General features: G+C 51.9%; 1 protein-coding gene across 7 annotated transcripts in view; it reads right to left on the bottom strand.

Moving 5' to 3' along the window:
• VIPR1 (vasoactive intestinal peptide receptor 1) overlaps nucleotides 1-13,359 on the bottom strand; it is a 35,230-nt gene extending 21,871 nt beyond the window's left edge. For 2 of the 7 annotated variants that reach the window (XM_009201097.3, XM_009201098.3), the window contains exons 1-2: nucleotides 12,695-12,903; nucleotides 1,650-1,755 (exon numbers count right to left, since the gene is read on the bottom strand). In XM_009201097.3, coding sequence (XP_009199361.1) covers nucleotides 1,650-1,755; nucleotides 12,695-12,772 — 184 coding nt within the window. In that variant the 5' untranslated portion in view covers nucleotides 12,773-12,903. The other 5 variants (XM_003894609.5, XM_017955551.3, XM_017955550.3 and 2 more) reach the window with 5 other exon arrangements.
• Nucleotides 13,360-22,720: the final 9,361 nt, after the last annotated feature.

A 22,720-nucleotide genomic window follows, 5' to 3' on the forward strand; every position in this document is an offset into this window, starting at 1 on the left:
CCTGCCCCTCGGCATGGGAGGTGCGCAGTGGAGTCTAGAGTCCGGGCCTCTCGGGGCTGCCTATGATCCCACCGTTGGGGCCTGCCAAAGCCTATCTGCACCTGGTCCTGGCTCCCTGCACTGGTGGAGTGGGGTGGGGCCTGTAGGTAGTGGGCAGGCCCAGCCACCCCTGGACCCATGCCTCAGTCTCTGGGCCCTAGAGTCAAGGGGTTGTCCTGCTTTGAGATCAGGGTAGGCAAAGCCCATCTGTGAGGCTACACTTACTCACTGACAGAGCAGGAGGCAGACAGCCTGGGCACCAGGGCCAAGAAGAGGGACCTGGAAGGGGTTACATAACTGTCAGCTTTAGAAGGTGGAAGGGGAACTAGGGAGCCAGGAAGATGTAAAGATGCTCCCTGCTCCTGAGCAAGGCTGTTACATAAGTGTAAGCTCAGCCTCAGGGAGATAGCCTGGGATGGAGGCCCAGAATGAGCCCAGCCATCTCACTGCCTCCAGCCCAGACGTGCCAGGCTGCTGTCCCTGGCAGTAAGACTTGAACCTGCCAACCATGCCCCATTCCCCATAGGAAGTCTGCCTCAGTGCCTCCCACCTTTCCAGACTCTCCGTTTCTCCAAACCTGCTCACCCCTCCAAGTCTGGTTCAAGTGGTACCAAATAATTCCACCCATTCTTACCTGGAGCTGCTGAGCCAAAAAGAGGGTGCTGTCATCTGTCCTGATAGCCCTGCTGTCCAGTCTAGGTAACTGGGCACCACCCTTCACACTGCCAGGTGGAGCTCTCCCAGCCCCCTGAGGAGGAGTGGCTGGGCCTCTGGGGCTGACCTTGACTGGTCTCATCAACCAAATAATGAGCTGATGGTTCATCTGGTCACTAAGGGTGGGTTGGGATGGAGAAGCCAGTGTGTGCGCCTGTATGTGTATGCTTAGGGGCTGGGCATGTGTGTGTGTGTGTGTATGTGTGTGGTGTCACTATCGGTCCTCTGGGTGTGGCAGAGGCAGAGCCTGGGGTTGAGAGGGAGGAGTGAGCCTAAGTTTCCAGGCTGAGTGTTGGCTGTGGTGAGTATTCCACATCTGTCCAGACAAAACTTATGCCCTTTCTTGCTCTGGACCACTAAGATGGCTTTGAGCTTCCATGCGGTCCCTGTGGGGGTCACATATTGTGACTGAATGTCCCTCTTCTTCCTTTGAGATGCTAACAGTACAATGTTATAATCCTGGAGTATGGTATTATGGGGCTAGTTCTCCCCATGTCAGCTCCTGGGTGTCCTGGAACCTGCCTACCCTCATTGGTCACAGGTCCCCCACCACGCAGCATGCTGGGCCTTGTGTTCCGGGTGGGCTGGCTGCCATGGAGATCTTCACTTTTCCTGGAGAAGAGGGATAGGGACCCCCAGAGGCAGAGTTGGCTCCATGTACTTTTCAGAACCCCGATTTAGTATGTCCTCCTCAGCTGCAGCTGGGAGCTCCCCAGACCTGGGGTGGGAATGTGGAAGCCTGTTAGCCCCTTTCTTCTTCCATCTGGCTCCCCAGTCGCTCCTCACCATCATCCAACAAATGTGGAACGAACGTGACTTGGATCTCAGCTCGAGACATGAGGAATCGTGGACTCCCTGGGGGCATGCAGCCCCCCCTCTGCCCATGGGGGCCTCACCTGTTGTCTCATTCTCCAGCTGGGCCTCCTCCAGGCACTGCTTGTGCTGCACCTCGATCATCTGCACATAGTCACACTCCTCCTGCAGCCTGGCTGCCTGGCCGCCCTGGGGACAAAGACAGGGAGGGCCCATCAGCTTTGTTCATAGACTCAGGAGCGCCAGGCCCAGTCTCTGGATGCACCTGCCCTCTCCCTGGAAGAGATCCAAGTTCCATATGGAGCCCCAATACCAACCCCAGACTGAAACCTGAACCTGACTCCAACCTGTTGTCCATTGCCCCCAAACCTGGGTCGGCCCTGAGGACCCTGCCACAGCTTCTTGATGGCTCCCCCAATAGTGCTGCAGCTATAACTGGTTTGTCTCTTTGTGGGTGGCACAACTCCAGATGGCGGCAAGAGGGCCTCCCCTTAGAGGCCTGAGCTGGCCCTCTGGACTCTGCCACTCTCCAGCTTGGCTTGAGAGTCTGTCCCTGTCTCGGTCTCCCTGATGAGTGGGGCCAGCTCATGCTATTACTCTGTTATGTGGAATTGGATCCTGGCCTCTGGTTTCCAGTGCCAGCCCCAGGAAGAATCCAGGAGTCTAGCTGTATTTTCCAGCTGCTGTCATTCCAGGATTCTGTGCTCAGTCCCCTGGGTCACCAGGCTAGGAAGGGGATTCTGGCCTTCCTTGCCCAGACCTCACCTGTCTCCTTTTTAGTTTCTAAACAATTCAAGCTATACCAGATCTACTGAGGGTAGGGAGGTTTAAGGAAGTAAGACAGCACCTCTAGGATCCCACCAGGCCTCCCCTGTCTCTGGAAAGTGAAGAGAAGGGATGGAAAAGCCCAAGCTTCTCCCCTGCCCCTCCCTGTACCCTGGCCAGGGATCAGGGGTGGGTCAGACCATGGTGACTGGGGACACTGACCTTGTGGAAGACATGTGAGTGGGGGTGATGGCTGTCTGGGAACAGCCAGAAAAATGTAGGTGTTGGGAGCTCTTAGATGGGTTAGGGTGGGTGAAGGCCTCCATGGAGGAAGCGTTGGGCTGGCAGCAGCTTCTGCGTCTTTGCCTTTAGAAAAGTGGCTGCTGGCCCCGGCAACCCCACACCAGTTTCCTCATCTCTGCCTGGGGAGAATGTTGGTTTCCACCAGGGCCATAGGAGAGAGTCCAGCAAGACCACTCCAGAGTCGGACATTCTCAGTGTCTCCTCCAACTTGTCCCTCCCACCCTGGGACAGGATCCTTACCTCCCTGGGCCTCAGTTTCTCTGTAGGCTACATGGGCCTCAACCACCTGCCCTGCTGACTTAGGGATTTCTTGAAGTGGGTCTGTGGGAAGAGCATAGGTAGGCGACCTTCCTTTAAGGAGGTCCCTCCTGGCCTGCAGACACCAAAGTGCTTAGTACTTTGACCATTGTTTTAAGTAAATCAGCTCCATTTACTGGGATGTGCATCCCAGCTGGCAGCCAGCAATCCTTTGCTGTGGAGGGAGAGGGGTCCAAGCTGAAGCTGAACAACTCAGTGCCTAAGAGGCTGTACAGCCAAGTCCCTTCCACCCCAAACAGCTCTCTCATTCCTGTTGAGGGCTCTCTGGTAGAGCTTCTGTCTCACAGGTCACCTGAAGGCCAACACTCCCAGAAGCAGCTAGCACCATGGTTGACCTCGTCCAGGTCCAGGGAAGGCCTCCCTCTCCAAGACTCCTTTAGATTTCCCCAGAATCCAGACCTCACCTGTGTTGCCCTGAAAGCTGCACAGTGAACATGAGCTCCATCTTGCACCTTTACCAGCCAACCGGGGTAAAGACATTAGCTGGTAAGTCATTTAAAACCTATTGAAAGTAACACAGTTGTGTGATGGAGCATGATACAGTTATTCGTATAACTGTTAAAAGACAGGAGGCTTCAAGGAAACTGTGTCTGTGGTTCCTCTTTGGGGTCATGTGCTTCCTCTCTTTTCCATAAGGGTTACTCAGGCTGAAATGCTGAAGACACTCTGTCTCAAGGGATTTGTGGCTGGTTCATCCTCAAGTAGGGGGGAAGAGTGGCCAGGTAGATCTCAGAGGTGGCTTCTGGAAGAGGAACCTGGGTACTGGCCACCCTGCCTTGTATCCCATCATTGGTCTGTCTTGCCTGTCTTGGAGCACGTTTCTCACCAAGGTACCATCCCAACCCCATTTCCCACCAGCAATAGGGTTCATTCTACTTTCTGGCCCCTTTCCAGCCTCTCCTGATTCTCCTGTCCATTCTCACCTCTCATGACAGTGTAACCGGAAAACAGGATGGATGTTAGTGGATATTTATTGTTTCTGCCTTCCACCATCTTTTGCTCTCTTCTGATGCCATGTTCTCCTCTGTGTCTAGGAAACAACCTCCTTCCCTACCTCTAGTTCATGGAGTGCTGATGAACTCTCTTCCAGGGGATTGACATGTGACCAAGGCTTAAGTCAATCAGAGCATTCCTGGCCACAGTGCCTGACACATAGCCCGAGTCAGGCTACTCGGAGCCAGGAGGCTCACTCCTGGGACTTTGGATTAAGTGATTAAGCAAGTGAATTTGCTTTTTCCCACTGGACTGGAAACCTTAAAGGAAGCAAGGGCTCAAGCTTCTGCTGTCTTCTTGTTGACAAGTGGAACACAGGGATGAAAACTACACAGTTGAAGGCAGAATAGAGAGATGGAGAAAAATCAGGTTCTCTTAATATTGTCTGGGTCTGTGAATGCAGCCATACCTGAAACCAGCCCTACTGCTAGCAACATGAGCTGATGCCTTGCCTTCATAGCTTGGCTCAGTTGAGTTTTCTGTTGGTCGCTGTAAACAAAAGTGGCTAGCCTTGCCCTCTGAGGGCAGGACAACGGACGCCCTCACTTTCTGGGCCATCTTAAGCCAGGACTGTGGCCATGTAGTTTGCCAAGAAATATTTGTTTCTCAATCACCATGGGTGCCTAGGATTTCCGGCAGCTTTGGCTCGCAACTCTCTGAGGGTGGAAAAGTGTTGGGTCAATTTCTCCAGCCAACTCTGCTCCCTCAGCTGCACAGACACAGAGCCTTTCCTTAGAGGCAGTTTGGAGAGAAAGGAGGGGTGGGTACTGAAGCCTGTGGTGTTTATGAAAAAGTGGGTGTGGTCTGGAAGATGAGCTCTGAGCTCTCTCTTTGTCACAATTTAGTTTAGTGTTGAGCCCTATCTGGGGAGGGGTAGAGGAAATGGAGACCCAAAGAGGGACCTGAGGTCACCCAGCAAATGCGCATTCCCAGATGGGACCTAAGTCTCTGACCGCTGGTCTGGACTGCATCAGTCCTTCTCCACAGCCTCGCCTTGGGTCCTCCGGTCAACCATTGCCCTTTGAGGGACCGGGCCAGGGCAGCTCCCTCTAGTCCTTATCACTAAGGAATTCAGGCAGACTTTGGACTTCCTTTCCCACTTACTTATTTCCCTATTCTAAACATGCTCATTATCCCTCTGGACTTCAGGCACACAGAGAGAGTTGAAAAATTCCCTGGCTGAATATAGCCAAGCTTACTGATCTTGGGGAAGTGTTCCAGGGTGGGATATAGCTAGAGTCTGGGCTTCCTACAGAATAGGTATGCTGTACTCATTCTGTAGAGGTAGGTCATGGAGGATGTGCGAGTTAGACAATTAGAAGTGGAGTAAGAGCACCCCAGAAAGTAGAGCAGCGTGTGTGCAAGCATGGAGGCATGAAAATGCCTAATACATGCAAGGTTTCGAGAAGCCTGGTGTAGCTGCAGCAAGGAGTTCCGGGGGCATCGGGAGACAAGTTGAGAGATGTAGACTGGGGTAGGATTGGGAAGGGCCTGGAATGCCAGTTTTCAATGTGAGCTTTCACTCCTAGGCCATGGGGGCCAACAGATACTTGAACCAGGAGACTGAGGATGGGGGATGCACATTTTACAAAGATCCCTCAGGTTGCAGGTGGTGGGCCTGAAAGCTATTGCACCAGTCTAGGCAGGAACTAATGAAGCCTGGGCAGGACAGTGGATACAGAGAAGAGGGGGCATAGAGAGGAGGGGGCAGGTGGAATGAACAAGACTTGGTTAGTTTCTGTCTCCAACTAGACTCAGGATTCTCCTGCCAACTCCCTGTCATTCACCTCCCACATCCAGCTAACACCATGGCAGAGGACAGAAGAAGATCAGGATGGAGGAGATGCTGTGGACTTCTTCAGTCTTGCCTGGGTTCCTTCTGGGCTTAGGAACTCCTGTCCTAAAGAAGGTGCTGAGAGCCCAGCCTGGCCCAAAACTCTCCAGCCTCAGCTCAACTGCAGGGTCAGGCTGTCTTTAAGCTTACTTTTTGGAGCTCAGTCCGGCACAGGAATTGGTGAGGGGCTAGAGAGAAAGCCCTGCTTTTGCCTCTCCATGTGGGGTTCTCTGATATCTGGAGCAAAGGCTAGGTGTGGTGATGGGGGTATGGGTGAAGATGCTGGGAGTTGTAGCTGTTAGATGCAAGGGGCTCTGAAAGACAGGGTGGGTCACGCTCAGGTTCGTAGGCCATGTTCAATCTCCTCAAGGGAAGCCTGAGACCACAGCTACTGCCTCGAATCAGAAGCCCCAGCCTCGTCATCTGGGGCCAGGGAACTAGGGCAGGAGGAGCCAAGTAGCGCAGCAGGAAGCATGAGTCCCTCTGAGGAGCAGCTGGTCTCTGAGAAGAGCACAAAATGCAGCAGGCTGGATAAGGTGAGGCAGGAGAAAAAATTGTCTGCAAATTACCAAGCATGCGGAGCCTCCATGGATGATTTGTGCTTCTGAGGTTTGTCAAGAGGGCTATTTTACTTTTTTCCTGCCTGCAACTGTTAATGGAGGCAGGGGAATGGGAATTAGAGGACAGGGGGCTCAGGAGTGGTTCCATTTACCCTCTCCCCCATGACCCCAGCCCTTTACAGAAACCATCTCATATCTCATGACTTATTTGCTCTACTCCGCCAGCCCCCTGCTGAAATCATGGGGTAAAAAAGAGACACGAGGGAATGGAGGAGCCAGAGAGAAAGCAGTGTGATCACAGGCACACAGGACAGCAGCCCAGCTTCCTATCCTTGCTGGCTTTTGCATGTGAGTGGGCGAGGACGTGCAGACCTTGTAGTTGGGAGGCAAGAAGGGAGAGAGGAGAGAAAAGGTGGGAGGAGGAAAGGGCAGGAAAGGAGCAGGTAAAGGACATACGAAGGTAAGTTGGATCATGGGATCCAGGAGTCACAAAAGAGAGGAGAAACATGCTCCCAGCTTTGCAGAAAGCGCTAAAGGAAGTCAAAATAAGACTTCCCCTCACTGTGGAGCAGCCTGCTAGGGTGATGGGAGTGTGCAATAGTTTGACCTGGGCAGTGGTGACACAGGTGTACACATATGTCACAATTCACTGAGCTGTCAATTCAGATTTGTGCATTCTACTAATTTTAAAAATATCTAAAGTCCCAGCACAGCATGGACATGCATGCCATAGCCCACCCTGGAAGTAGTCACCCCTCTTCATGAGGTGGCAGAGCCTAGTTCAGACCACAGGTTCCAGAATGAGACTGTCTGCCGCTTCCTGTCTGGATGACTTGGGCAATTTACTCAACCTCATCTATAAAATGGGGACAACAACAATACCACCTACTTCTAGAATTGGGGTTGAGGGTCACATGTAAAAGACACCAGCCAGGCACCAGGAACATTAGCAGTGACTGTCAAAGCTCTAGTCGTCCTCATGCCAGGCTGCCCCTGCCGTCCACACCCAAGCCTAGCCACAGCTGTAGTGCCTTGCATAACCCCGGGCAGGCTGAAGTTCCTACCTCTGACAAGTGTCAGCCACACCCACCAGAGGTCTCGAGTCTGCCAGTTAGCTTCGCCCTGTACTGATTTCTCTTCTCTTCCTTGTATCTTTACATCCCTTTGCCAACAGCCCAAAGCCTCCCCGCTGCAAATTCATTTTTTTTTTTTTTTTTTTTTTGCCAGCCTCACTTCCTCTTGGGGAAGGCTGAACTCTGGTAGAAGAGGAGAATGAGAACTGCTGTGTGAGGGTTGATGGGGTTGGGGAGGAAGAGGGGAGACAGAGGGATACAGGATTGTGCTCGGGAGAAGAAGAACTTTCCACATCTCAGAGTGATATCAAGACAAGGGCTCTCATAATTAGCAGAACCCGAGCACAGACATTTAGCTTGTTCCCATCTAAGGGTTCTTCTTGGAAGGTTTCTTTCGGGGGCATGAAGCCTTTATTTGCAGAGGAATACAGGCTAAGCATTTAGTTTAAATCCTCTGCTGCTTGTTTGTGATCCTGGCCACACCTAGGGAACTGAGTTTGCAGGACTCAGCTTATAAACACAGTGCCTGTGGGTGACATTGGTGTTGGAGCCACCTGCAGAGGGCTGGACTCCAGCACAGGCAGCCACAAGGCTATGAGTCCTTAGTACATGGAGGTTGGTTGGTGACCTCTTCCCCCTCCTCTGGTGACCTGCTGTGCAGGAAGAACTTGTTTTGAAGTTAGGTAGTAGGAGGCACTTCCTGAGAGATAATAGGCAGCATGAGATGGGCTGCATGAAAAGACTAGGTCCTGCCCAGTGGAGCCCAGCCTGACTCTCACTGCCAAGGCACCTGGCTTTCTCCCTTCCAGCTCGCTGGACAGTCCTGTCAGACGCAGACATGAAACTCCTGCGAGAAGACCAAGCCCTGGATAATATCACCACTCATCCTGTGGCGCTTCATTACATTCCAGCTGGGGATATTTGAAAGATATTAAGCAATTCCTGTCAATTTTGTTAGGGGTAATGACAGTATGATAGTTATATAGAAGAGTGTCCTTTGGTTTTAGAGACGCGTTCTGAAATGATTTGGGGTAAAAGGTCAGGAAGTTTATAATTTACTTTAAAATACTTCAGCTCAAAAGCAAATGAAGCATATATTACTTGTTAGATGTTAACAATAGTCAAACCTCGGAATTGCGTATTTGCGCTTTCATTATAATATTCTCTCTGCTTGTTTATAAATTTTCACCAAAAAAGTAAAAATTTGAAACACTATACACGTGGTGGAGAGATTAAAATGCTTTTTCTTCTTCAGAAATAATTCTAAGGGGCCAGGTGCGGTGGCTCAGGCCTGTAATTCCTAGCACTTTGGGAGGCTGAGGCAGGCAGATCACCTGAAGCCAGGAGTTCGAGAGCAGCCTGGCCAACATGGCGAAACCCTGTCTCTACTAAAAATACAAAAATTAGCCAGGCGTGGTGGCGGGAGCCTGTAATCCCATCTCCTAGGGAGGCTGAGGCAGGAGAATCGCTTAAACCCGGAAGCTGGAGGTTACAGTGAGCCAAGATCACACCACCACACTCCAGCCTGGGTGACAGAGCAAGACTCCATCTCAAAAAGGAAAAAAAAGGAAAAGAAAAGAAATACTTCTAAGTTATGTGAGAGAGTTTGTACATACTGACATTTTCAATAGGTACAATAAAAATCATTTTGTATTGGAAGTCAAATAGAGTAAGGCAGAATCTGGGGGTTGAACAGAAGGGGTTAAGAAAGGGACTAGGCTTTGCATAGTCCCCAGGCCCCATTTCCTGCTCCATGGCCAAAGGGGCCACAGTGAAGGGTCCAGCAATGGCAGAGTTCTGGCAGGTAGAGGTTAGTGCCCCTACCCTTGTCTCATGGCCCATGTTGGACTTCCACTGAGGCTGCCCACGGTGTGAAGGGCCATCTGCTCTGAGAGGCCCCATTGCCTACCTAGGCCTGGAGCCTTACCCCCAAAATGTTTTGGCCACCTCATGAGGACACCTCCCCTAAGCCCAGGACTCCTGCCTGCCCTGGGAACCCCTGGGCAGATGAGGGCCAGAAATAGCTGTATAAGGTTCCACAGGGCTCCCAAGCTGGGGACGGAGGAGAAAGGATGACGGTCACACAGTTCACATAGCCACCTTCACAGCTTTTACCTCCTTCAGAGCTCACAGAAGTCCTGCCTGAAAGACAAACTCCATTTCACAGAGACCCCGGTGCTCCAGGGGTAGATTATATCCCACTCAGGAGGCAGAGTTGGCTCTAGCCCAACCCTCTCCTCCCGCTTCTCCTGCACACTGGGCCGAGGCCTCTCACCTTCCCTTTTGTGGTGAGGACCCTGAGGCCCTTTCACAGAGGTTAAAGACGTTCCCAAGGTCAAGCCATTGCCATGGAGTGGAGTGAGGACCAGCTCTCCTGTCCCCAGCCTGGGCTCCCCAAGGATGCCCTACAAACCTCAGAGAAGGCCTAGTCTTAGTGCACCAGGACTGGAGGGTGGAAACTTTCAAAGGGGCTTGCTTTTCCAGCATGGTACCCTGGGAGCCCTGGCCAGGCCTCACTGAGGTGGTAACCTCACTTGAGGAGGAACCTGACCCAGATGCAGCCATGTTTTCCAAAGCTCATAGGGTGGCCTGCTGGGGGCCAAGAGGGCCTGGGCAGCTGTGGTCAGCCTCTGGAGAGGGTAGAGTCAGGTGGTGGGGGCAGCAGGATGCTGGTGGCAGGGTGAGGCCTTCAGGAGCTGGTGGCCACTAATCAACCTCAGAGTAGGGGAGAAGCCAAGCCTCTCCCAGCTCCTGGGACTCCTCCTTCTGGGGCCAGGCCCATTGGTCCTGTCAACAGAGGCTGTTTTATGGTTTAGGGTGAAAGATTGGCTCATCTGGTCAAACTCTTCAGAGAACCGTCCTGCTTCTTCCAGGGAGCCTCCACTGACTGTTCCTCTCAGCAACCCCTCCCCCGGTTCTAGGAGACTGTACCCCACATCCATCTGGGCCCTTCCTCCTATGTCACTGGGTCTAGTCTCCCACACCAGATAGAGGATTTTCCCAGGAGGAGGCCTGTAACTCTCCTCCCCCAGCCTTGTGCTGGGCATTGCCCTGAGCAGCTCTGCTTCTGGATGAGGAGTCCCTGTGCCTGCTGTCTGGGGGGGGGCAGGGGCACTGGAAGGCTTGACAGGTGACCTTGGGGCAGACTTCCTCCTCTGAGACACTGGAGGTTTTCTTTCCTTTTTTTTTTTTTTTTTTTTTTGCCTCCTTGTTCAGAGATTTCCCCTTTCCAGGCTGAAGTCAGGGCACCATAAACAGGAGTGATAAGCCTTGGGCCTTCAACCTGAACTTTGCAGCTGCCATTTTATGACTCTGATAACTCCTGGCACCCCCCCCCAACCCCTGCAGTCACACCGAGTCCAGCTAGAGCAGCATTGCCTGGTGTCCGTTCCATGAGGGAGCGATTGGTAGCTGGCGGGGAGGAAGGAGAAGCAAGGAGGGAAACAGGGACCCCTCACTCCAGCCTGCCCTCACCCAGTCCTGGTTGAGTCCCTTCTCCTCTCTCTGTGGACCCAGCTCCTGCACTGGACTGTAAGGAATATGGGAATATAGAGACCCCCAGCCCCTGACCTCATAGGATGGCCAGAATAGCCCAGCCTGGGAGGTGGGTAGGGCTGAAGGGTGGAGTTAGAGGGGGAAGGGTCGAGTTGCTTGGAGCAATCAGGGAAGGCTGTCTGGAGGAGGAGATAGAGTTGGGCACTAAACGAATAAGATGTGGAAAGACAGGGGGAGGGTAGGCATTAGAGGGAAGAGACAGATTTGGGCTGTCTCTGAAGTGTGAAGCAGAAGTGGCCTGATGTGAAAGGAGGCCTCTCTGAATCCACTCTGCCCCTGAGCTCAGAAGCCTCTCAGGATGGAGGAATGGGGTGTCAGCAGTGGTTCCAAGATCCCTGGCTCATCCAAGAAGAGTTTGAGTGGCTTGACCCCGGGGTTGGGAGGGCCAGAGGGTTGTTGGAGAGGCCTGGAGGCTTCATGCAAGTTGTGCCAGAGCTGTGGCCTCTGGGACAGAGTTTGGTGAGACTTTGAGTGCTCAAGAGGTTGGTCTCATGGCTGTCATGGGTGGAGGTGAGGCTCCTGCCAATTGTCAGAGGTCTGCTCCTAGGACAGGCAATGAGCTTCCCGTTCCCAGGGTGCTCAAGACACCCGCTAGATGGAAACACAGAGATTCCTGCTCTGGTGGAGGTGATGGTGAGGGAAATGATCATGGGAGAGAATGAACTAGATAATCAAGATTCCTCACCCTCGCCCAGCCAAATTGGAGTGGGCATTTAAGGCCCTACCTAAGCAGCAACTCTAGATTACTCAAGGTCTGGGGTAGGGAGAAAATCAACCTCTGTCTAGGTCTAACTGGTGGCAGACAGATGTGGCTCTTGTGTCTCTGGACCTCGCTTTGCACATCTGTAAAATGGGCTTCAGTAGACTCAATGAGCGCTGAGGTCTTCCCTGTTCTAGAGTGAGATGATCCATGCATCTCCTGCCTCAATCGGCGTCTGCCTCATGGCCCAGGTAAACCATCCACAGATACACACATCACACCCACACATGGGGCACACGAGTACACATGTATCAAGGGCATACACATATCCACGTTGAGAGGAAGCAGAAGTGGGAGGAAGAGGGAGGCCACTGCTTGTTAGCTTTGGCTTCCTGCTCAGCTCTCTCCGTGCACAGGTCTGGCCCCTCCTGTTAACCACTACCCCTAGCCCCTCACTGCCCACCAGCTTCCACCTTGGGCTCTGGTACCTTTTTGCTCTGCTCAGTGGGAGGGCACAGGGAGGGATGTGCCTGTCACTCACCTGATCCTAAGAACCCCTTCTCAAATCCTGGGGCCCCCAGCACTGGTTCTGCTGCTGACACCTCCAGACCGTCACAGCACACAAGGACGGCCCTCACATCCTCCCTCTCACCTACGGTGTACTAAACCTTTCATCTCAGTCTGCCGCAGTACCTGACCCTGCTCCCACTGACCGCCCCACCCCACTGCTCATCGGCAACCACCACAAGGAAGGCAAGTCTGGGGCCCACTCTTCCCCACTGCCCCTCCATTGATGCTGTGCCTGCTCCGGGCTGCGCTGGGAGGGACTGGGCACGACCAATATCCCAGCCCTCGCGTCTAGGTTAGGTCTGGAGCGGTGGGAGGAGGCGAGACGAGGTGCTTGATGTCCCCTATTCTTCTTACACAGACACGCGCACGGATGGCCCGGCTCCCGCCGCCCCCCACCTCCCCCACCTCCCGCAACTCCCAGGCTGCCGGGACTCAGGGCGGCCGGGCGAACACTCACCACCGGCCCAAGGGCGCAGGCGAGGGCGCCTGCCAGCACGCATAGCCAGCGGGCGGGCAGCGGACTTGGCGGGCACATGGTCTGCCCTGAGCCCGCGGCGGGCGGCCCCGCGCGGGCAAAGAGCTGGCGGGCGGCGCACCAGGCGGGCGATGGCCGGGAGCCTGGCTGAGTGGCGCTGGCGCGGTGGCCCCAGAGCTAAGAGGCGCAGCTCAGGGCTGGGGGCGGGCCCCGGGGGCTCGTCTGACGGGCGGCGGGTCTAGCCAATGGATGGGTGGAGGCGGGGCCGCCGCGCAGGTATGGGGCGGGGCCCGGGCCCCCCTGCGAGTGAGGAAGCTCTGCTCTCCCTTTGCCAATCCCACACCTCGGTCTTCCGTCGTGAGACATTTATAGGCCTTCGCCCCTTAAGGCTTATCACCCGGGAATCTCGAGACCAGAACACGTCCCATCCTTCCATGCTCCCACCTCCGTACGCCCCCTCAGCCCCACCCCAGGGCGCTCCTCACGTCTACCCTCGGAGCCACCTCCTCCAGGAGGCCTCCCAGCCAGCCTCCCCATTTCCCACCTGTGCGCCTCGGAGGGCTCCTGCGCGCAAACCCGATTACGGGACATGAAGTGCCACTCATCTTCGCAGGCTGCGAGCTGAGGCCCAGCATGTGACCTGGGGCTGACAGAGATCGGGTTGTTTGATCCGTTTTCAACAGCCCAGATTCATCCTTCGCGCCGAAGAAGCCGGGCGAGAGGAAGCGAGGGCTCCAAAGAGGCCCGACTCTGGGTTCCTTGGTGTTGCCTACTCTCGGGTGACCTGACGGAGCGCGTTCAGAACCTGCTGGGTGCCCTGGCCCTTCAAGCCTCGGGGGACCTGCTCTAGGGAGGATGGGTTGTCCGCACCCTCGCAGGTCTCGACCAGGGCACCTCCCCAGGGAGGCTGGGCTGCAGCGCCCTCGCGTGGGGAGCGAGGTCTGCTCCCAGCCCGCGGGCCGACTCAGCAGCTGACCTACAACGAACCACAGACCTCCTCCTCCTCCTGAATTCTCTATTTTACAGCTGGGGATACTGGGGTACTGGCCGCCTGCCTCTGGTGCTGAGCTTCCAATGGGCGGCGGCTCGGCCGCCGGGTGACACCGGGCCAGACTCTCCTCTCGTTTATTCTTCCCTGGAACGGGGAGCGGGGTCACCAGCTCTGCGCCCTGGGAGGGCGTCTTCTTGTGGACCAAGCGCAGGTGGCTACTGGCCCTCTTTCTACGGGCTCGAGCCTGCACAATCGAGGCTGGAGGTGTGGTCGCGGCGGCAGGATAGCGTGGCTGGCGGAGCAGTGTGATAGAAGGCGGGGCGGAGTTCCGTGGAGAGGCGGAGAGGGCAGCGGGTCCCAGCGCCGTGAGCAGAATGTGCGGTACCTGAAGGAGGTCCCGCAGGCGCGCAGGAGCTGAACAGCAGGCGCGCAGGAGCTCCCTGAGGACCCACCAGGGCTTCCCTCCCTACAGCGAGGGAACGTCGGAATGCTGCCATGGGTTAGGCTTGAGGGGAGTCGGGGGAAAGCCGGGAAGGGATGAGTACCCTGGCCCTGTCTTCAGGGCGTGCTTACACTTTCTTTCTGCTCTCTCTTCTTCCTCCCCTTTCTTCCTCCCTTCCAGCATTCCAGCCCCTGCACTTGCTCTTTTTCCCTTCCCCGCCTCGTCCTTCCCTTCATGCCTACCTCCCTCCTTTCTTCCATGCACATTTATTAATCGCTTTCTGTGTGCCAGGCCCTGTGCTGTGCACTGGGGGCACAGAGGTGGATGGGCGGCATCCCCTTGCCATGAGGGGAACTTGGGGAACTACTGTGCTCCCTGCAATTTCTACCTCCTTCCCGATATAATCAGTGAGGCTGGACACAGGCCCTGCCTTAGATTTGGGAGCTGTAGAGACGCCTCTTTCCTAGCCTTTCTTGAGTTTGTACTCAATCTCCCAGTGGTGGGAGGATTTGAATGATCCTCAGCCCTCTCCTCAGCTATCCACACCCCTGACGGCTGCTGTTAGCTCAGAAATCAGGGGTCTTTGTCTCTCCTTATGATCCTGTGTACCCCGTCTCAGGTCTCAGTTCCCTGGCAGGACAGTGGAATTGTGTCTTTTTCCTGGGAAGTTACTTCTGCTGCCATGGTGTCCTAGGAGCCCTAGATGTGAAGAGCACATCTGTAGGTTTGGGGTGTTGTGAATCCTCAGCCCCCACTCCTCAACACACACATACACACACAGCACCTAGCCAGCTGCAGGATGCTGAAATCCCACCATTAATATGTCATCCCCCCTGGGTTGTTGAAGTTCTCCTGCTCTCTAGAGGACAAGGTTCTTGGACACTGGAGGGTGTATGATGGGTGTGAGGATTGGAGAGGCAGACCTCACTTTGCCATGTGACCCCCAGTGGATGGCTGGTGTGCAGGATGAGGAGAGAGGGAGAGGGACTGGCTACCAGTGGGGATGGGCTGCCTTCCCCTGGCTCTGGAGCGGGGCCCACACTACCCCTCCTCTGTTGGAGGGCTGGATGGCCAGGCTGGAGGCAGTGAGCGACCGGGAAGGCATCTGATGTCTTTGCAGGCCTTGCTCCCTGGAAGGCAGCAGGTGAATCAGAAATAATTGTTTCCTTGCAGATTCTTTGGGATAAACATCACTTCTTTGTTCTTTCAGAATTGTTCTCCTGGGGTATCCACCCTTCCTTACCTATCAAAGGGCACAAAACATTCAGAAATGAAAAGAGCAGAAAGAAAATAGCAAAACCAAACAAAAGCCTAAGAAATTCAACCAATGTTAAATGTGACCATGTTTCAACTAATTGCTCCCAAATGTCCTGTCCTGTGTTCTGAGGCACTGGGGGGAGAGGAGGTCAACCATGGGCCCACTCTTGGGGAGTCCTGTAGAATCTGCTGAGGGAGCCATCCTTTCGTGCACCCAGTTGATCTGGGAAGGCTTCTTGGAGGAAGAGGGATGTCAGAAGCAGAGGTGGGGCCGACGGACAACCTGAGGGAGTAGGAAGCCTGTGGTCCCAATCTCCCCACCCTGTCCAAAGCCTAAGCCCCTCTGGAGTCTACCTTGCCTTCCCAGTCCAGGTTTGAGGAGGAGAGCCATAGTCGCCTCCTACTCTCTGTTCCCCCATGTCCTTCTTGCACGGATTCCTCCCTGGGGTGGTCTGTTCTGAAGTCTTCCCTCTGGGATCCCTAAAACCTGTCCCTAGTCTCCAGCCCCATCTCATATCCCTTCTGGATGTCAGAATCACATGGGTGCCAAGGACACGGGAGGTGGCGGGAAAGAGAGAGAAGTGGAGTCACTTGCCATCCCCCGTGACAACAGGCATGGCATAAAGAGAATCTGCAGTTACTCATTCGGAGCCTGCCTGGCTTCCTGCCTGTCTCATCCATGCGGTGTGTGCCGCCCTCGCCTCCTCTCAGAATCGTGCACTCACTGACTTCAAGACTCCCAACTCAGGGGCTCCACGGTGGAGTGAGAAGGGGGCTGGGGAGCCACAGAGTGGCCTTGACCTGTATGGTGGAGGCAGATGGTGAGGAAACCACCTGGCTGGGGGAGTCACTGCTCTAAGATTCCCCTGACAGAGCCACCCACATTGCTGTCCGGATGCAAGCAACATTTGCTTTTTCTGGGCTTCTAAGTTGAAGGGACTTACACTTTTGGTCTTTATCCATAGAGCGGGGCTGGCAGCTCCGGGAATATGGAGTGATCACCACCTCCCCAGGGTGCACCTTCTTTTGGGACCAGTTCTTCCTGTGAGAAGATGCACCTTAACTCCAAGCTGTAATTTGGTGGAGTGCAGGAGAGGCCTGGGCAGGCATTTAAAGAATCAATATTCCCTTCATCCCTTCCGTAACAGCACGCAGTGAGTATCATTCATTCACCCTTCACGTATCACCACCTACACTCATCTGGGGGTTGGGGATGTGACTGTGACTTAGACATGGACTGTCCTCTGCAGGGAAGCCTAGCAGTGCTTGGGTGTGGGGTTGTGGGGAATCTTCTGGTGGTGCTACAACTGCATCTAGGAAGAAAACCAAGTTCACAGGAGAGCAGGTGATGGAGAAAGAATCATCCTGACTTAATAGATTTGGAAATGAAACCCAGGGACAAGTTCTGAAATGGCCATCCCTGGTCCTGGAGGCTGAGGCTTAGAGCTCTGTTGGGGGAAGGGTGGTGCTAACTATAGGTGTGTCAGTTCAGGTCCTCTAGTGAGCAAATGCTAAGGTGGAGTTAGGAGTGTGAACGTTTATTGGATGGCAGGGGGACCTGTGAGAGACAAAAGAGGAGAAAGTAGGATTGGGCAGAGAGAAACTCCGACTGTGATGCAGATCTGAAAAAGTCTCTGCCAATTTGATAGCAAGTTCCAGGGCAAAGGCTGGAATAGAAGCCTTAGTAACCCTACTGTGCTTGGTCAATGTCTGGGGCTGTCTGTGAAGAGTATTGACAGGCCAGGTCATAGACCTATTCATCAGAGCCTGAAGGCAATGTGGCTAGAGGCCCCAGCTCATTGCCCTCCTCACAGTTGAGTGGCAAGCTCTTTCTAAAGGGGGATCCAAGTGATGCCCCTTTACAATTGCCACAAGGGGAAACTGAGGCATGGAGAATGAAGTGTGTGAGAGAGCTCCTGCTCCAGGGGATAGAGGAAGAGGAGACCTAGGTCCTACCCTTGGAGCTCCTGGTCTGGGCACAGAGAGGAAAAGCCTGAGAACTCCTTCCCTCAAAACCCCAGGGCTTGGTTTGGTCCAGGGGGTCAGCAGTCTGTCACCAGACAGCTTAGCCAGGGGGTTGTATTAGTCTGTTTGCACACTGATGATAAGGACATACCCGAGACTGCGAAATTTATAAAGAAAAAGAGGTTTAAGGGACTCATAGTTCTATGTGGCTGGAGAGGCCTCACAATCATGGCAGAAGGCGGAAGGCAGAAGGCAGGCAAAAAGGGCTTGTGCAAAGGAACTCCCATTTATAAAACCATCTGATCTCATGAGAGTTATTCACCACCACAAGAACAGTACGGGGGAAACCGCCCCCATGATTCAATGATCTCCCACCAGGTCCCTCCCACAACACATGGGAATTATGAGAGCTACAATTCAAGATGACATTTGGGTGGGGACACAGCCAAACCATATCAGGGGTCATAGTGTTGGGAGTGTGGGAGACTCTAAAGGGGAGTACTGCTCCACCCTGTTTTCAAAAGCAGCCACAGCTTCTGGTCAAATGCTTGCTGCAGCGTGTGTGTGTGTGTGTGTGTGCGCGCGCGCGTGTGTGTGTGTGTGTGTGTGTAAGAGAATGTATGTGCCCTTGTGTGTGGGCATGAGTTCACACAGACACATCTACTTCCAGCCAGGGGTCTGAGAGCAGGGCTTGACCAGTGTGTGCAGGGAGGAAGTAGAGTTAGGGGCAAGGTTCAAGGTAGGTAGGGCAGAGAGGGGCTGAGTTTCAGAGGGTGCCCATGACCACGGACAGCACTGCATCATCTCCCAGAGCTCATTTCCGAGGCAGTGAATTCCTGAGGGTGGTGAGGCCACTTCTCAGCCCAGGGAGAGCTCAGACTAACTCCACAGGGGATCTCAAAGTTCTCACGCTCACCTCCCCCTTCCCAGTCCTGCATTCCTGTGTGTAGCTGACCTTCGGCAGAGATTCTGAAAAAGGGAGATAATGTAGGCAGGACAAAACAGACATGGAGTTTAACGTAATTGATGCCACCAGAGATTAGTGTGTGTGTTAAAAATGTGAGAGTATCCACTGGGGAAAAAAAGAAAGTATGTAACTCCCAGATAACCAGAAAAAAAGAAAAATGAAACTAAGAAAACTCCATGTATCCAATAAAAGATTGTTTGTTTGGGAGGATTAAAAATAAAGATTGTTTGTTTGGGAAGATTAAAAATAAAGTTTGTTCGTATAAGAGGATTAAAAATAAAGATATATGACAAATAGAAGCATCAAATCATGTATCAGAAATAATTACAAACATGAATCATCATAGTCAGTGGGAATGAGTGAGAATTTAAGATAGAAAACAAAAGGCACAAAGAGGATAGTTCATATTGTTGGACCACTCAATCTCTCAAGAAGATATAAAAATGCCAAGCATCTATGCATCTAATGCTATAGTCTCAAGTTATGTAAAAAAGAGAGGGACTGTCAAATCTACAGTCATAATGGAAGAGTTTAACACCCTTCTCTCAGGAATTCTTTTCAGCTCTCAGAATAAGGACAGCCACATCTCCCTGTATGTGTATATGTAACTAAAAATATGGTGTCCAGCAACCAAAGCAAGTGGCAGAATGATATGTATGGTACAATGTTACTTTTATAGAGTTAACAATACTATCTGCAAATAATACTATGTAACTTTTATGGATACTAAGTATGCAGTAAAAGTGTAAATCATGTCCAGGAATGGTAAACACAAAGGCATGTTGTTAGTTACCTCTGCAGAGAGAGTCAGGGAAGTGGAATAAGGGAGATGTATTCTTTTTTTTTTTTTTTTTGAGACAGAGTCTTGCCCCAGGCTGGAGTGCAGTGGCAACATCTCGGCTCACTGCAACCTCCAACTCCCAGGTTTAAGTCATTCTCCTGCCTCAGCCTCCTGAGTAGCCAGGATTACTGGCACACACCACCACACCCGGCTAAGTTTTGTATTTTTAGGAGAGACGGGGTTTTGCCATGTTGGCCAGGCTGGTCTCGAACTCCTACCACAAATGTGGCTGCTTGAAACAGCACTCATTATTATCTCACATTTTCTAGAATCAGAAGTCCATATAAGGGTTAGCTGAGTCCTCTGCTTGAAATTAGAGTGTCAACCAGGACTGTGTTTTCATATGAAGCTCAGAGTCTTCTTCTAAGTTCATTCAGGTTGTTCAGTTTTCATTGTTATTCCAAGTTCTTTCAGGTTGCTCAATTTTTTGCAGCTATAAGATTCCCTATTTTTTTATTGGCCATTGACTTGGGTGTCATTCTCAGCTTCTAGAGGTTGACCTCAGGTTCTAGCCATGTGACTCTCTCTGTAGGTAGTTCACAACATAGAGGTTTGCTTTTTTTGACAGGCCAGTAAGAGAATATCTGCTGCAGCTTTGAAGCTGCCTGACTTATGTCTCTGAGCTCTAGAACCTCCTTTTAAAGGGCTCACCTGATTAAGTCAGGCCCACCCACACTCACAGGGAGCGGATTATACAAGGTGTGCACACTAGGAGGCTGAAATCTTGGGTGCTGTCTTAGAAATCTGCCAACCATAGGAGGGATACACAGGGGATTCTGAACTGCACTGAATATTTTATTTCTTTAAAAAATGTCTACAGCAGGCCAGGCATGGTGGCTCATGCCTATAATCTCAGTACTTTGAGAGGCCAAGGAGGGCAGATCACAAGGTCAGGAGATCGAAACCATCCTGGCTAACATGGTGAAACTCCATCTCTACTAAAAATACAAAAAGCTGTGCGTGTTGGCAGGCGCCTATAGTCCCAGCTACTTGGGAGGCTGAGGCAGGAGAATCGCTTGAACTCGGGAGGCAGAGGTTGCAGTGAGCTGAGATTGTGCCACTGCACTCCAGCCTGGGTGACAGAGCGAGACTCTGTCTCAAAAAATAAAAATAAAAAATATATATAAAAAACACAATCTACAGCAAATATGACATTATATTATGGTCTAATAAAACTGGGTGACAGACACTTTGGGTTTGATTTTCTTATTCTTTTCTCCCATATGTTTGGAAATATTCCACACATAGATAATTAATAAATTTTAAAACACCAGAAATCACCCTTCTAAGCAATTATGGTAAGGAAGTAAAAATTGGAATTATACATTATTTAGAAATGAATAAGGATGAATATTAAAATAAGAGATATGAACATTCTAGTAACTGGAGGAAAATTTGTAGCCTTAATTACATTGATAATAAGCAAGAAAGACAAAATTAGTGAAACAAGTTAACAGCTAAATATACTAGAAAAAATAATAATTTAAGTCCAAAGAAAGAAGGAATTAGTAACTATAAAAACAGAAAACAATGAAATAAAAATAAAATATTGAATTGATTAAAGTAAACTTTCCTCTTGAGTAGACCAGTAAATAGACAAAGGTTTAGCATGGCTGATCACAAATGAAAGTGGAAATATACAAGAGAAAGGACATAGTTCCAAGAATACAGTATATTTGAAAGCTATAAGGGAATACTATCTTAATGCCAATGTATTTGAACATCTAGGTGAAATAGGTGCTTTTCGAGAGAAATATAAACTATTAAATTTACCTGTAAAAAATGCCAAGCTCAGATAGTTTTATAAGAGAATTATATAAACCTTTAAGGCACAGATAACTCCTATGTAATCAAACCGTTTGAAAGCAGTGAAGAAGATGAAATGTTTTCCAACATATTCTATGAGGTATCGTAATTCTGACAAAGCAAATACATGGTAAGTAAAGAAAACTGTATTTCCATTTTGTAATTTCATGGACATCAATAAATATATAAATCTATGAATTAATTTAATACATATTTAATGTCTAATGTTTAATGAATGTTCATACATGAATACAGAAGCAAAAATTAAACAACAGGGTCAATAAAGTACAAAGTTGTCTTAGTTCCTGAGCTAAGACAAGGGAGACAAACCACTGCTGCCCCACTGGGGAAGGTTTGAGGCAGGTCTGTTGTCAGCTGCTGTGCCTTAGGCAGGGCGCTGCTGGCCGCTGCCTGGTGAGGTGAGGGGACCTGGGCCCAGGGCAGGTGTGGGCAGAGGCAGCCTCACCTGCCAGGTGGGAGTTGAGACTGGAGGAGAGGACCCTGGCTGGTCATAGAGTGGTTGCCCTTGACAAACCAGATGTTTCCAGAAAGGGATGGGCCCAGAGTCTGGGCTCCCATGGACTGAGAAGGTAGAGCACAGCCCAGGTCTGTGCCACTCTGACGAGGACCTTGGGACCTTGAAGAAACGCCCAGAGAAATCCAGTACAGCCATATCCTGATCCTTGCAGAGCAGGGGTGGGAGTATCTATTTAACTTTCTTTTGACCCATCAGCCAGACCTGGGTTCTGACCTGGGGCCTTTGCAACAACCACTGTGTCATTCCCCTGATTGAAGGATGGGTTCTAGGACTGGGGCCAAGCTTGTGGCGAAGACCAGGCAGAGAGAGCAAGAGATCTGAGCTAGGTTGGGGAAGCTCAGCTCTAATCCCTCCTCTGTTCCCCATTGCAGCCACAGGTGTCCAGCATAAAGGCCTCTAGGGATGCTAGGCCCCACTGTGCCCACAGGCAAGCAGCCATGATCACTAAATGCTTCTTCTTATCATCTTTATGACTCTGATGATTACCAGAGTGCTGGCCCCATGTTCGGCCCTGGGAGTGTGTGTCTACTCTCCCTGGGGGGACATGGCTAGTTTAGGGTCCCAAGGCCCTCTTGAGAGTGGCACAGTCCCTGATGGCTGCCCACAGTGGCAAGGTAGGCTGGTGTGCTGCCACTGGACAGGGGCTGTGGCCTGCAATATGGGGTCTGCAGCAGATAGCCTCAGATCTCACTGGAGCCAGAAGCCCCCCGGCTCCCTCCTCACCTTTCCTTCATTTGGGTGGAATCTCAGTCCATTGACTCAGGTTCAGGAAATATGGCTTGTCTTTATTTTCTATAATTCAAGTTAATTTTGACTTTATACTCTCATTACACCGGATTGGCAAAAAATAGAACTTCAGCCTTTCTTGGGTTCCTGCGTGGTTTGTTGTGGGAAAATGTTAGAGTTCTCCTTCCTTCTCGCCCTCCATTCGTTGCTGGTTCTGCCAAGACCTACAGGATCCCAGCTTGCATGGTTCTGGCAAGTCCAGGGCCTGGGGCTTTGGGGACTGAGGATTTGGTGTGGCTGGAGCCTGGTGTCCAGGGCCCAGCCTCCTGTGTACCCTGCAGTCCCCTTCCTGAGGTGGGAGCAGGCAAAGAACAGGTGGGGAGCAGGTAGTGAGTCTAGTGCTGCTTAAGGGAGACAGTTTGGAGGAAGCCCAGGGAAGTCCTCCCCTTTTCCTCCTGGGTCCCCAGGCTTGCCA

The sequence above is a fragment of the Papio anubis genome, chromosome 2 (genome assembly GCF_008728515.1).
Source record: "Papio anubis isolate 15944 chromosome 2, Panubis1.0, whole genome shotgun sequence".
Lineage (NCBI taxonomy): Eukaryota > Metazoa > Chordata > Mammalia > Primates > Cercopithecidae > Papio > Papio anubis.